This window comes from Tachyglossus aculeatus, chromosome X1 (genome assembly GCF_015852505.1).
Source record: "Tachyglossus aculeatus isolate mTacAcu1 chromosome X1, mTacAcu1.pri, whole genome shotgun sequence".
Taxonomy (NCBI): domain Eukaryota; kingdom Metazoa; phylum Chordata; class Mammalia; order Monotremata; family Tachyglossidae; genus Tachyglossus; species Tachyglossus aculeatus.
In genome coordinates, this window is record NC_052101.1 from 73,401,628 (window position 1) to 73,415,041 (window position 13,414).

The window sequence follows — 13,414 nt, forward strand, 5'->3', positions numbered from 1 at the left end:
GGTTTTGACACCAGTCTACATGTTTTGTTTTTGTTGTCTGTCTCCCTTCTAGACTGTGAGCCCACTGTTGGGTAGGAACTGTCTCTATATGTTGCCGACTTGTACTTCCCAAGTGCTTAGTACAGTGCTCTGCACACAGTAAGCGCTCAATAAATATGATTGAATGAATGAATGAATGAAGAGCTCATGCAAATGCTAGTAGAACTGCATAGGACAATAGGGGATTCCATAACTCTCCATGAGGAATCAGTAAATTCAGCCATGACTGTCCACATATGGGGGGATAGCTGAAATACTGGTTAGATAAGATTTCTGGTTTATAAAGTATTAATTTAAAATATACTGGGAAGATAAATTTAACTTAATCCATAATATTGTTTGGTAGAATCCCATTCATAATATTTTCTTTTAGGCAAAGCCCACTGGTATCCGAAGTAATAAATCATCCCAAGTCCCCTCTACAGGTAAAGGTACTGACAGATCTGAAATATCAGCTTCACAATTACATGAGACAGCAGATCAAGGAGGCAATGAATATATTTATCAAAAAAGGCAAACCTCATCCAATTATGGTAAGAAATATCAAGATTGGTTTATAGCACTCATAATTTGGAATGTGTTATGTAGAACATTGTCTAGTGGAACACTGAATATCAAGGACTAGAGGGAATATAGTCATACGATTTAGCTTGATATTGAAAAGCGTAATTGGAGGGCTGGAAAATATTGGAAAGCTAATTTCATCTTTTTAGTCATAGCTTATCCAGAAAGATCTCATTTAAGATTTTCACATGTGTATTTTATATGCCTATTTGGATTATTTTAAAAGGAGGTTGAAAAGATAATGAAGAGTTGGAAAAACCTCACTGAGAAGCAATCCAACTACTATTAAACGAACCCAATGATGTGTTGATTAAGCCTATTGGATTTGGAAAATTTCTAACTTAAAACAATAGGTGAAATTTTTTCTTCAAAAAATAATATTCTGAGGAACTTACAGATCACTAGCATTGCTGTGGATATTCTGACGTAGGAATATCATCGTACGTAAATTAGATTTCTGCTCTCATTTGGAAATTCTGGGATAAAATTAGTACAACCACTTGTTTCCACAGATGAAGTCATTTGTTGTCTCCATAAAAAGCACAGTAGAAAGAAACAGAAAAAAGGGGAAATATTTAAGAAAGAAGCCTCTTTTAAAGAAATACTCTGCCAAATAAGTTATATTGTGAAATCTGCTCTTCCAGATAGTGTCTTATGTCTCTCCTTTTAAACCGTGAGTGTCGTAGGATATTTAATGTACGATCAAAGCAGTAACTGAAAATGTGCATATTTTCATTATAGTTGGACATAATTCCAGATGTGTTCTCTCTAGAAAACTCCAAGCAGTTTTATTTGGAAAAGTAACAGCACCACAAATTATTCATTAAGCTCCACTAATATGTGCAAACCACTATACTAGAGCCTGGGGAAGATACGTTGAAAACTGAAGTAGACACAGACACAAAAAAGAAAACATTTTTGCACACAGCTTCCAAAACTTGCCCCCACTCCTAAACTAGGAAATTCAAAGGCATTCAAGCAGTCCAGAGGTGAAAATTCCCTATATGCCCAGAGACCCCAGAGTCAAAGATTCTTCGTAGCATTCCAACCCTATGAAGGGAGGCTTCTGTCGTCCCTCCTCCTAGAGTATGGAGAAAGCTTCGTTTCTGAAATCTTAGCATAGGCAGACTTGACATTAGACTAGTGTCCCTAATGAAGAACCTACTTCATTATTGACCTCATATCACTTGTATTTTGGGGTCATTAATTATACCTACTTAGTTGTACCTTCTTAACTATTCTCATCTATTTATATTGACTTGTCTTTCCTATTGGACTGTAAGATCGTCAAGGACAGGGAGTGTAGCTTATATTTCTTCTGTTTGACCCTCAAGCACTTTTATACCGTGCTGTGCACATAGTAAGCATTCAGTATGGTTAAGTATTGCATGTTTCATCATAATCATATAAAATCAAAAACATTAAGCAATGGAACTAAGCAAAATGCAGCAGATTTTGGAATTTTGCAGCATGGTCTAGTGGATAGAGCTCATGCCTGGGTTCTAATTCTGGTTCTGTCACTTGTTGTGTGACCTTGGGCAAGTAACTTAACTTCTCTGTGCCTCAGTTCCCTCATCTGAAAAATAGGAATTAAGGCTGTGTCCAACCTGATTATTTTGTATCTATCACAGCACTTAGTAACTGTACTAAGTAAGCACATAGTAAGTGCCTAATAAGTGCCATTAAAATTTTTTGCAGAATTTAGATGTGTCCACAGTTTTCACCTTAATTTATGTATGGGACTGCAGTGACATGGCTGCCTGCAACTGACTCCAGAAAGAAGGAAAATATGTAGAGCTCAGGGAGAGCAATATGAGCAGAATGCATTACACTGCAGATTTCTAATGATTGTGGATTTAAGATATGAGTATTTTGGATCTGTTTGCTCATAAACCCCCCACAAAATGTGAAAAGCCTATTAAAAATTTGAAAACGAAGGGAGTAAACTGGACTCAGAAATTTTGCTTCTTCAAACAAAATTGCTGCTCCCAGGTGCCTTCTGCCTTTGTCTAGGTCTCTCTTTGCCTTCCTTAACTGTTTTAGTTTGATAGTTCATTGCGGGCAGGGAATGTGTCTACCAACTCCATTGTATTGTACTCTCCCAAGTGCTTAGTAGAGTGCTCTGTACACGTAAGCGCTCTCCGAGTCCCACTGCTGTGTTTGCTAAATGCAGTCCTTCCTCCTCAATCTTATGAGTCGAGAAGTGTATTTGTTGAAGCCTGGAAGTAAAATGATTTCCCTAAGAAAGAATACGATATGCATCTAACACTGTTTTATGGCCATGTCAAGTCTAATATTGATATATGCTTTTTCTCTTATACCATGTAATTGATCATTTACCAAATTATTTTAAGATGTTAGAATATTATGTGTTTTATTTTCTGTTTATTGATATGGTTATGCAACAGCAGTTCTACATATTGGGCATCCACATCCTCCTAAAGAACCATCAGCAGAGCAGAATTATGACAGAAGATTATATTTTAAAAGTGCTGGAAAAGAAAAGATGGAAACACCTAATGGTATGGCACTATTTTGATGTTTCCTTATGTCTCTGTATTATGCAAGGTAAAAGAATTCCTCTGCATGTTTTACAATATCAAGGATTATGAGCCTATTCCCTTGTATAGATGTCTGTGCAACAGGAATTGTGGAAATCAAACTTCTTCATAATTGTAGTATTTATTAAGTATTCACTATGTGCCAAGCATTCTACTAAGCACTGGGGTAGATTGTTGAAAATTGAGTCGAACACAGTCCCTGCCCGATATGGGATTCAGTCTAAGAAGAAGGGAGAACAGTTTTTGAATCCTTATTGTACAAATGGGAAAACTGATGCCCCTGAGAAATTAAGGGAGTTGCCCAATATCCCACAGCAGAAGAGCGGCAGAGCTGGGATTAGAACCAACTCAACCTCTGTGTCCAACCGCTGACCTGAAAGCCTAGAGAAGAATTGCTATAAGACACAGATTTGCAGAATTAAACTCCGTAGTATAAAAATAAAGAACTTTATTCTTTCATGAAAAAGAATGAAGTGAATCATTTTAAAATGTACAAAATGTTATTTTTAAAGATTATCTACCATTATGCATTCAGTTTAAATTTCATTTTTCAAAGTTGGATTATTCTGTATTAACATTGCTATAAAATTTTCCACCTTTCAGATTCATTCATTTTTTAATATCCCCATGCACTGTCATGTTACCACACAGAGCTTGGCCAAACACAAGTGCAGTCCTAGTGAATGAGCCAAAGTTGGAAGTCAAGGGCTGCTCACTCCAAATGGGTACTTATACTGTAATTGGAAAGATTTTTGTGGAAATGTTAATAACCTAAAAATCATTCTTTATGTGTATTACTCATAACCATGGTTAGGTAGTTATTGTAAATGTCTGTTTTCCATCCCCAAGAGAAAGTGCATATGTGAGAAGAGAGGCAAAGTGGACATTTGAGCTGAGGCTCTCACTCTTGCCAAATGACACTAAAGAGCAAAAAACTCAAATTCAGTGCAGTTGAAAAGTAATAAACTTTATTATTCATTGTAATTGAGTAAGACCTTTAACACACAAATACTCTTCTGGGCTTACATAAATCTGTACTGTGTACAATACGGATTGGGACAACTGGAACTGGACAGAATTCATCTTACGGATTGTGATTTTTCTCAATGTTATTATTCATTCATTCAATTGTATTTATTGAGCGCTTACTGTGTGCAGAGCACTGTACTAAGAGCTTGGGAAGTACAAGTTGGCAACATGTAGAGATGGTCCCTACCCAACAACGGGCTCACAGTCTAGAATTGTATTACACTGTAAAGCACTTCCACCTACTGCCTTGAATATGGTTCCTGCATTCTATGCTTCCAGACAGGAATCCACCACCAAAAAAAGGACAGTGCCAGAAGAGAAAAGGTGGCTTTACCAAACGTTGTGTCTACGTTTGGATTTCTGACAGTATTTTTAAACTTCGATGATCACACGAAGCTAGATAGGCTGATGTTAGTCAAGAAGTTAGTCAAAGAAGCAGTGTGGCCTAGTTGATAGACCATGGATCTGGGAGTCAGAAGGACCTGGATCCTAATCCCACCTCTGCCACTTGTCTGCTGTGTGACCTTAAGCAAGTCACTTAATTTCTCTGGGCCTCAGTTACCTCATCTGTAAAGTGGAGATTAACACTATATGCGTGATTAGTTTGTATCTACCCAGCACTTAGTACAGTACTTAGCACATAGTAAGCGGTTAACAAACACCATAAAAATTTTTTTTTAAAGTTGGTGGGTGCCAACCATGTTTTACTAAAATTGTGCAATATGCAATCATGTTAGTGGATGTGCTGTCTACAATAAATGCATATATGGCTAATGTTGACCAGCCAGTTCTCCATGTCCTGAGACCAGCACATGAGAAAATGACTTGAATTTATGGTGGGGGTTGTATGGTAGTCATAATGAATTTTCTAAGGATTGTTTACGTACTGGACAAATTAAGAAAAGCTGTACAATATCCTTCCTATTGCATCCTGGCCATGGAACCATATGTATGATAACGATTATTTAGTCTAAGTGGATGCAGGGCACTATCTGGAGTGGGGTATGAAGAGTGGACCCTTGACTCTTAAATCTCCCTCTCTGGTAATAATAATAATGATGGTGTTTATTAAGTGTCTTTCTTGTGACAAGCACTGTGATAAGCACTGGGTTAGATACAAGATAATTGGATTGGACACAGTCTCTCCCACATGGGACTCAGAGTCTGAGGATGGGAGAACAGGTATTTAATCCCCATTTCTACAGATGAGGAAACTGAGGCACAGAGACGTTAAGTGATTTGGCCAAGGACACCCAGCAGTAAGTGGTGGAGTTGGAACTAGAACTCAGGTCTTGTGATTCCCAGGCCTGTGCTCTTTCCACTAGGCTGTAAGGCCTCCATCCTCCCAATTGACAATGTGCAGCAGCAGGATTCACAAACAACCTACATCCTCTAGTGTTGCCTCTTAAATAATAATAATGATGATGGTATTTGTTAAGTACTTACTATGTGTGAAGCACTGTTCTAAGCGCTGGGGGGATACAAGGTGATCAAGTTATCCCACGTGGGGCTCACAGTCTTAATCCCCATTTGACAGATGAGGTAACCGAGGCACAGAGATGTTAAGTGACTTGCCCAAAGTCACACAGCTGACAAGTGGCAGAGTTGGGATTAGAACCCACAACCTCTGACTCCCAAGCCCAGGCTCTTTCCACTGAGCCACAGTGCTTGTTCACTTGCCCCAGCACAGTCTGGATTCAAGCCCAGGGTGTCTTTTGCTTTTTTTTTTTTGGCCCCCACTGTCTCCACCAATAGCAGCTCCCTGAGAGGGATGGGTACCCCTAGGTTATGGAGCCTGGCACTGTCCAAAATATCACAATGAAGGGCAAGGAGGCAACCTCGCTGGCCCTCTGACAGGATGACAGGACTTTGGGCAGCACTGGCCTCCAAACCCTTAAGGGACCTGCCAGTCCTGGCAAATGGGATATAGGAGGGCTATCACAATGTGATGAGATAGCAGAGGGAGGGATGGAGAGCAAGGGGGCACCAGGAGCTCACAACCACTCCTGTTCCACTCTTGCCTTCCCACATTGGGGCAGGTGTTCAGGGTCCCATTATGGCAAATGCCTCACTCATTCATTCAGTCATTCATTAAATCATATTTCTTGAGCACTTACTGTATGCAGAGCACTGTATTAAGTGCTTGAAAGAGTATAATACAACAATAAACAGACACATTCCAAGCCCACAACAAGCTTACAGTCTAGAAGGCCCTTACCTTAGGGCCAGCCCTGCTTTCCAGTTTTCCAGAATGTGAGCAGCTGTGGCAGCCCTTTGCAAATGGGAGACTAAAAGGAAAAAAAATGATTCCTTGGAGAAAATGGTTTTAAGAGAGCATTTCAGGAGGGGCATGACAAAGAAAGATGATATTTGGATTAGAGTGGGAGACAGGAAAAAACATCTGTGGAATTGGGGCAGTTTGGAGCTCAGTTTTAAAGAGGTTGAGAGATGCGGGGTGCACTTATGGCCAGCTGCAGAGAGGATCATTTTGATGGGTACACAAACAAAAAATCACAAAGTGTACCTGTACCTATAATTCATTCATTCAGTCAGTTGTATTTCTTGAGCACTTACTGTGTGTAGAGCACTGTCCTTGGTGCTTGGGAGAGTACAGTACAAGCCATTGTACTTTAAAGGACAGGTGGAAGAATACATTAAACAAAAACTATGAGCGGTAAGGGTGGTGAAATTATTAAAGTGGGAGATTAGACTGTGAGCCTCGTGTGAAACAGGGACTAGGTTTGACCTAATTCTCTTGTATTGTCTTATTATGTATCTTTGGCACATAGTAAGCACATAAACATCAAAGTAATTATCAGATTTTAAAAATATAAATAAGACAGGCAGGAAAGAAGCAAATTAGAACAACTGCAAAAACAGTAAAAAAACAGTGAAAATCATAGAGCTGGCTTAGCAAAAATGGGTTTTCTAATGACGACATAAGCAGAGAGAAAGCAACAGCACAGAACAGAGCAAAAGAGATTGCACAAAGAACCAGAAGGCTAATGCCAAAGTAAGTCCCTAGAGAAGAAGAAGATATTCATACCAGCATTAAAGATGTAAATCAATCAATCAATCTATCATATTTATTGAGCGCTTACTGTGTGCAGAGCACTGTACTAAGCGCTTGGGAAGTACAAGTTGGCAACATATAGAGACAGTCCCTACCCAACAGTGGGCTCACAGTCTAGAAGGGGAAGACAGAGAACAAAGCAAAACATATTAACAAAATAAAATAAATAGGATATGTACAAGTAAAATAAATAAATAAATAGAGAAATAAATACGTACACACATATATACATATATACAGGTGCTGTGGGGAAGGGAAGGAGGTAAGGCGGGGGGATGGAGAGAGGGAGAAGGGGGAGAGGAAGGAGGGGGCTCAGTCTGGGAAGGCCTCCTGGAGGAGATGAGCTCTCAGTAGGGCCTTGAAGGGAGGAAGAGAGCTAGCTTGGTGGATGTGGGGAGGAAGGGCATTCCGGGCCGGGGGGATGACGTGGGCCGGGGGTCGACAGCGGGACAGGCGAGAAAGAGGCACGGTGAGGAGATTAGCGGCAGAGGAGCATAGGGTGTGGGCTGGGCTGTAGAAGGAGAGGAGGGAGGTGAGGTAGGAGGGGGCGAGGTGATGGAGAGCCTTGAAGCTGAGGGTGAGGAGTTTCTGCCTGATGCATAGATTGGTAGCCACTGGAGATTTTTGAGGATGTAAAGAAACTTGGTCATGCACAGCCCGGTGAAAAGGAACATGGTATGCAGAAATGAGGACATAAAATGTTAGTGACAATCAGGAGGTTGAGAAGACCAAAGGAATGAAAGAGTGGAATCAATTACCCACTCCCTTCTGCACCTGGAAAAGTCATTAAATGTGCTGAAGTAACAATTACCACAAAAATACAAATTGTCAATTCTATGGTGTTTCCAGTAACAATGTATGGATCGGAAAGCTGGACAGTGAAAAAACAGGATAGAGCATTTATTGTTTTGTAATGTGTTGTTGGAGAAGGGTTTGGCAAATACCTTGGGCTGCCCAAAAAACAAACAAACAAATTTGGAGCAAATTAAGCCAATGTGGTCTTTGGAAGGCCAAATGACTCGACATAGATTAGCATATTTTGGATGCATCATCAGAATAATTCTCTGGAGAAGACACCAATGCTAGGAAGAGTCCAGGGAAAACGAGGAAGAAGCAGACTATCAGCTAGGTGGATAGAAACAATAACAATGATAACAGAAGAACCATTAGCAAGGTTACAGATTATGGCAGAAGACAGGATGTTCTGGAAAAATTATAACTACAGAGTCACTGTGAATTGGAAACAACTCAACAGTACTTGATAATAATCTGTGTCATCCTGACTTGCTCCCTTTTATTCACCCCACTCCCCTGCTGGCCCCATAGCACTTATGTACATAGCTGTAATTTATTTGTTTATATTAATCAATCAATCAATCAATTGTATTTATTGAGCACTTACTGTGTGCAGAGCACTGTACTAAGCGCTTGGGAAGTACAAGTTGGCAACATATAGAGACAGTCCCTACCCAACAGTGGGCTCACAGTCTAGAAGGGGGAGACAGAGAACAAAACAAAACATATTAACAAAATAAAATAAATAGAATAGGTATGTACAAGTAAAATAAATACATAAATAGAGTAATAAATACGTTCAAACATATATAAATATATACAGGAGCTGTGGGGAAGGGAAGGAGGTAAGGTGGGGGGGATGGAGAGGGGAAGGAGGGGGAGAGGAAGGAGGGGGCTCAGTCTGGGAAGGCCTCCTGGAGGAAGTGAGCTCTCAGTAGCGCCTTGAAGGAAGAGAGCTAAGAGAGGAAGAGAGCTAACTATTAATGTCAGTCTCCCCCTCTGTGTTTTATTGATTGATCAGTGGTATTTATTGAGTATTTATGTATAGAGCACTGATCTAAGCACTTGGGAGAGTACAATTCGACAGAGTTGGTAGACATGTTCCATGCCCACAAAGAGCCCAGGGTCTAGAGGAGGAGTTTACAGTCTAGAATGAAAGACTAGGGAATAGTAAAGAGGCAATTGGGAAAGAAAGATGGAATGGACTACGAAGAGAGAATTGTTTCAGTAGTCTTAGCCAGTATACAGTCATTCTACATCCATTTCTCTGTGGCCTCTGGGGTGCAGAATTTATTTTCAAAGTATCATGGTTTAGGCCAGTGTTTTTCAAAGACACATTTTTCAGGATTGCCTATAAACCTCAACACTTTGGTGGCTGCAACTTTTTAAATTAAGCTAATAAAAATTAGCCATACCTCTAAATGAACATTTAGAGAATTTTAAAATACACTCGATGTCTTTTTCTTTCAGTTTCTGTGAATCTCTGGGTCTCTCAATTTTGATGTCTGTCTCTGATTGTCAGTATTTGTTCCTGGGTTTCTTCATGGACCTCAGAAATACTTCAGTAAGAGTTAAATATTTAAGAAACACAAAAATAGCTGTAATTGCTGTAAATGCCACACTACCAGCTTTGCATAGGTCCATTAGGAAAGTGGTTGAAGATGCTTTTTTAAATTTATAGAGTGCTTATTTTTAATTTTCTCACATTTTAGACAAGCTTGATCATCAGTGAATTAGTAGTCTTATAAATTAAGTGTTTTAAAAAAGAAAATATACCTAAATACATTTGTTTTCAATTTAAAATATTGTATGGGATCTATGTTTGGAAAGGGTGAATATGGTGCCTATTATTAAAATACCTCAAAATGAAATTCTATTGATTAAACATATATACCCATAGCAAATATCAAGGAAATTAATAGGTCATTGACTGTGCTTATTTCCATAAAGGTAGTTCCTCAGGAATTAACAAAAATGAAAATAAAGCAATAATTAAACCAAACATTGCTTCCTGTGAAAGAATGATCGAGAGAGAGACAGTGAAAACCTTCAGTATGCAAGCAAAGTCACCTAATCGAACAGGTTAGATTATCTAACATCATTATTAAATAATTAGCCATATATTTATTTGTTGAGTTCTTCAAAAATGTTGATGTAATCTTCTTTTAAATATGCAGTTTTTGTAAGCATCTCTGAATTTTATAAATAGTTTTTCAGAGCAGTATGCACAACCTTTATAGCCATAAAGGATTATGCCAACAGATTTAATTTTCAAATTCATACTTGATGATTCAAACTAAACTAAAATTTTAACTAATTTTAACTAATTTTAATTTCAAACTAAAGTTAAAATTTTCCAAAAAAATTTCATCTGGCAGTCAATATCAAAAGATCATCTGCATGGCTATGCTATCACTATTCTTATTACAACGGAAATACTTCAAAGTTGTAGTGATGAGCATGTCAGCATTTCTTCATGAGCAGGTGTGCAAGTTTTACAAAAGCAAATTGTTTATCAGCAAGGGAAAAAATAAAATGAATGAATATTGCTTGTAGTTTGTCAGTTCTTATTTATGCAATGTTGGAACCTTCATTAAAATGTTAGGCTGCAATTAGAGGCTCTAAGCATAAATCTGACTGTGTGGGAAAACTAATTAGATGTTTAGGTGATCATTCTTGCATTTATCTTGTTTGCTGCAATATTGTGATTACACAGTAATTTACATATTTTCCTAAGAAGACACATAAAATTATTCATTACAATTCATTCCAATTGATATGGAAATACTTGAGGAAAAAACTAAATTCCACTCAAATATGTGGTTGTGAGAAATAGGGCTTACCTTAGTCTAAGACACCCTTTTTCTTTGACTTTCTGACACTTAACATTACTGACAATAGCTCACACCACCTTTTTAACTATGTTAACTAGTGTTAAATCTGTTTCCTGGGTGTTTTCCCAGTTATGTATTTCTCCAATGTGTTATCTTGCAAAAATCAGTTTAAATAATGTAATGTTGAATTGGCTTCATGATACTATTTTTGTACTTCCCTAATTAATTTTCTTCCATCATTGACTCCCATACCCATTGCCCCCACTAATTATAACAGACCTTTAACTCTAAAGTCCCCAGTGCCCCCACCTCTCTTCTGTCTTGCCCCTGATTACCTCACCAATTACTTTAACAAAATTGAAATGTTCATAAGCAAGTTTCCTTAAGTACCACCCCCCTCTACCTCCCCACTTGTTATTTTTTCCAGTCATCTCTCAAGAGGAAATCTCATGGATGCTTTCAAACTCAACCCCTTCTACTTGTGCCTTTGCTCTCATCCCCTCTCACTTTGTAAAGACACTTGTTCTCTCCCTAACGACTATCTTCCATCTCTCATTCTGTAATGAATCCTTTCCCTCTGCCTATAAAGACTTTTTTGTCTCTCCCATACTAAAAAACCTTCTCCGACTCCCACTGCACCCTCCACGGTATTGCCCAATTTACCTGCACCCATTCTTGTCCCATCTTGAATGTGTTGTATAAATCTGCCACCTCAAGAGGTCCAAATTCCTTCTTGACCCACCGTAATCTCACTAGATTTCACTCCACTGAGCCCTTTTCAAGTCCCAAAATGACTACCTCCTTGTCAAAACTGATAGTTGTTTAAAAAGAAAACAATTATGGTACTTGTTAAACACTTTCTGTGTGCTAATTACTGTTCTATGTACTGGGATAGATACAAGATCATCAGTTTGGACACAGTCCCAGTCCTACATGGGGCTCACAATATAAGTAGGAGGGAGTAGGATTTAATCCCCATTTTATAAATGAGGTAACTGAGGCACAGAGAAGTTAAGTGACTTGCCCTAGGTCATACAGCAGACCAGTGGTGGAGCTGGGATTAGAACCCAGGCCCCTTGACTCCCAAGCCTATGTTCTTTTCCACTAGGCCACTCTGCTTTTCTACTGTATCCTAATCCTTGAAACTCAGTTACCTTTGAATTTTCAAACCACTCCCTCCTCCTGGAAACACTATGTAATCTTGGTTTCACCAACACAGTTCTTTCGTGGTTTTCCTTTTACTTCTTGGGTAGCTCTTTCTCAGACTCTTTTTCTGGCTCCTCTTATGCCTCTCACTCCTACAGTGTGGGTCTTCCTCAAGGCATTGGAGATCTTTGAAGATATTCCCACCCCCAGACCCTGATCCACATTCTAACTCCTGACTGGAACTCCCTCCCACTTCAAGTCCATCAGACTTTGGCTCTACCCATCTTCTAAACCCTTCCTAAATCCCAAATTCTTCCCAGGTTATGTATCTCTATCGTATCTCTCTCATCGGAGGATTTTTGCATAAAATTGGGGCAAAAATTGATCTTGAATTTTTAGAATTCCCAGTTTCATTTTAGTTTTTATTTTTATATAATAATAATAATGATGATGATGGTGTTTATTAAGCACTTACTATGTGCAAAGCACTGTTCTAAGCGCTGGGGAGGTTACAAGGTGATCAGGTTGTCCCACGGGGGGCTCACAGTCTTAATCCCCATTTTACAGATGAGGGAACTGAGGCACAAAGAAGTTAAGTGACTTGCCCAAAGTCACCCAGCGGACAAGTGGCAGAGCAGAGATTTGAACCCATGACCTCTGACTCCAAAGCCCGTGCTCTTTTCCACTGAGCCACGCTGCTTCTGCAAGGCAAGTGGTTCTTTGGTAATGTGATATTGAATTGTATTTCTGTTGTGTGCTGTGTGATTTCGGGCAAGTCACTTAACTTCTCTGTGCCTCAGTTTTCTCAAATGCAAAGTGAGGATTCAATCAATCAATCGATCGTATTTATTGAGCACTTACTGTGTGCAGAGCACTGTACTAAGCACTTGGGAAGTACAAGTTGGCAACGTATAGAGACAGTCCCTACCCAACAGTGGGCTCACAGTCTAGAAGGGGGAGACAGAGAACAAAACCAAACATATTAACAAAATAAAACCAATAGAATAGATATGTACAAGTAAAATAAATAAATAGAGTAATAAATATGTACAAACATATATACATATGTACAGGAAAAAGAAAAGTACTTCAAAAAGTATTTAAGTAGAGTAGGTTTCTTCTGATCACTGCATGCCAGACTGATATGTCTGGTTACAGTGGTCTTCTAATAGTCCACTGCTATATCTCATTCTTTGAGTCTGTGCCTCACTATGTCTTAATGTATTCTTGTATTCTGGCTGTCAGTCAGTCATTCGTATTTGAGTGCTTACTGTGTGCAGAGCACTAAACGCTTGGGAGGGTACAGTATAACAATAAAACAGACACATTCCCTGCCCACAACAAGCTTAATAATAATAATTATTATTATTGCA

At 39.0% G+C, this 13,414-nt stretch overlaps 1 protein-coding gene across 1 annotated transcript in view; it reads left to right on the forward strand.

Moving 5' to 3' along the window:
• The window catches only part of CFAP20DC (CFAP20 domain containing), a 259,149-nt gene that overhangs the window by 119,254 nt on the left and 126,481 nt on the right, over window positions 1-13,414 (forward strand). The window contains exons 10-14 of the mRNA XM_038771702.1: window positions 413-572; window positions 3,012-3,125; window positions 10,012-10,143; window positions 10,239-10,243; window positions 10,408-10,545. Of these exons, the coding sequence (XP_038627630.1) occupies window positions 413-572; window positions 3,012-3,125; window positions 10,012-10,143; window positions 10,239-10,243; window positions 10,408-10,545 (549 nt within the window). The remainder of the gene's footprint in view (window positions 1-412; window positions 573-3,011; window positions 3,126-10,011; window positions 10,144-10,238; window positions 10,244-10,407; window positions 10,546-13,414) is intronic.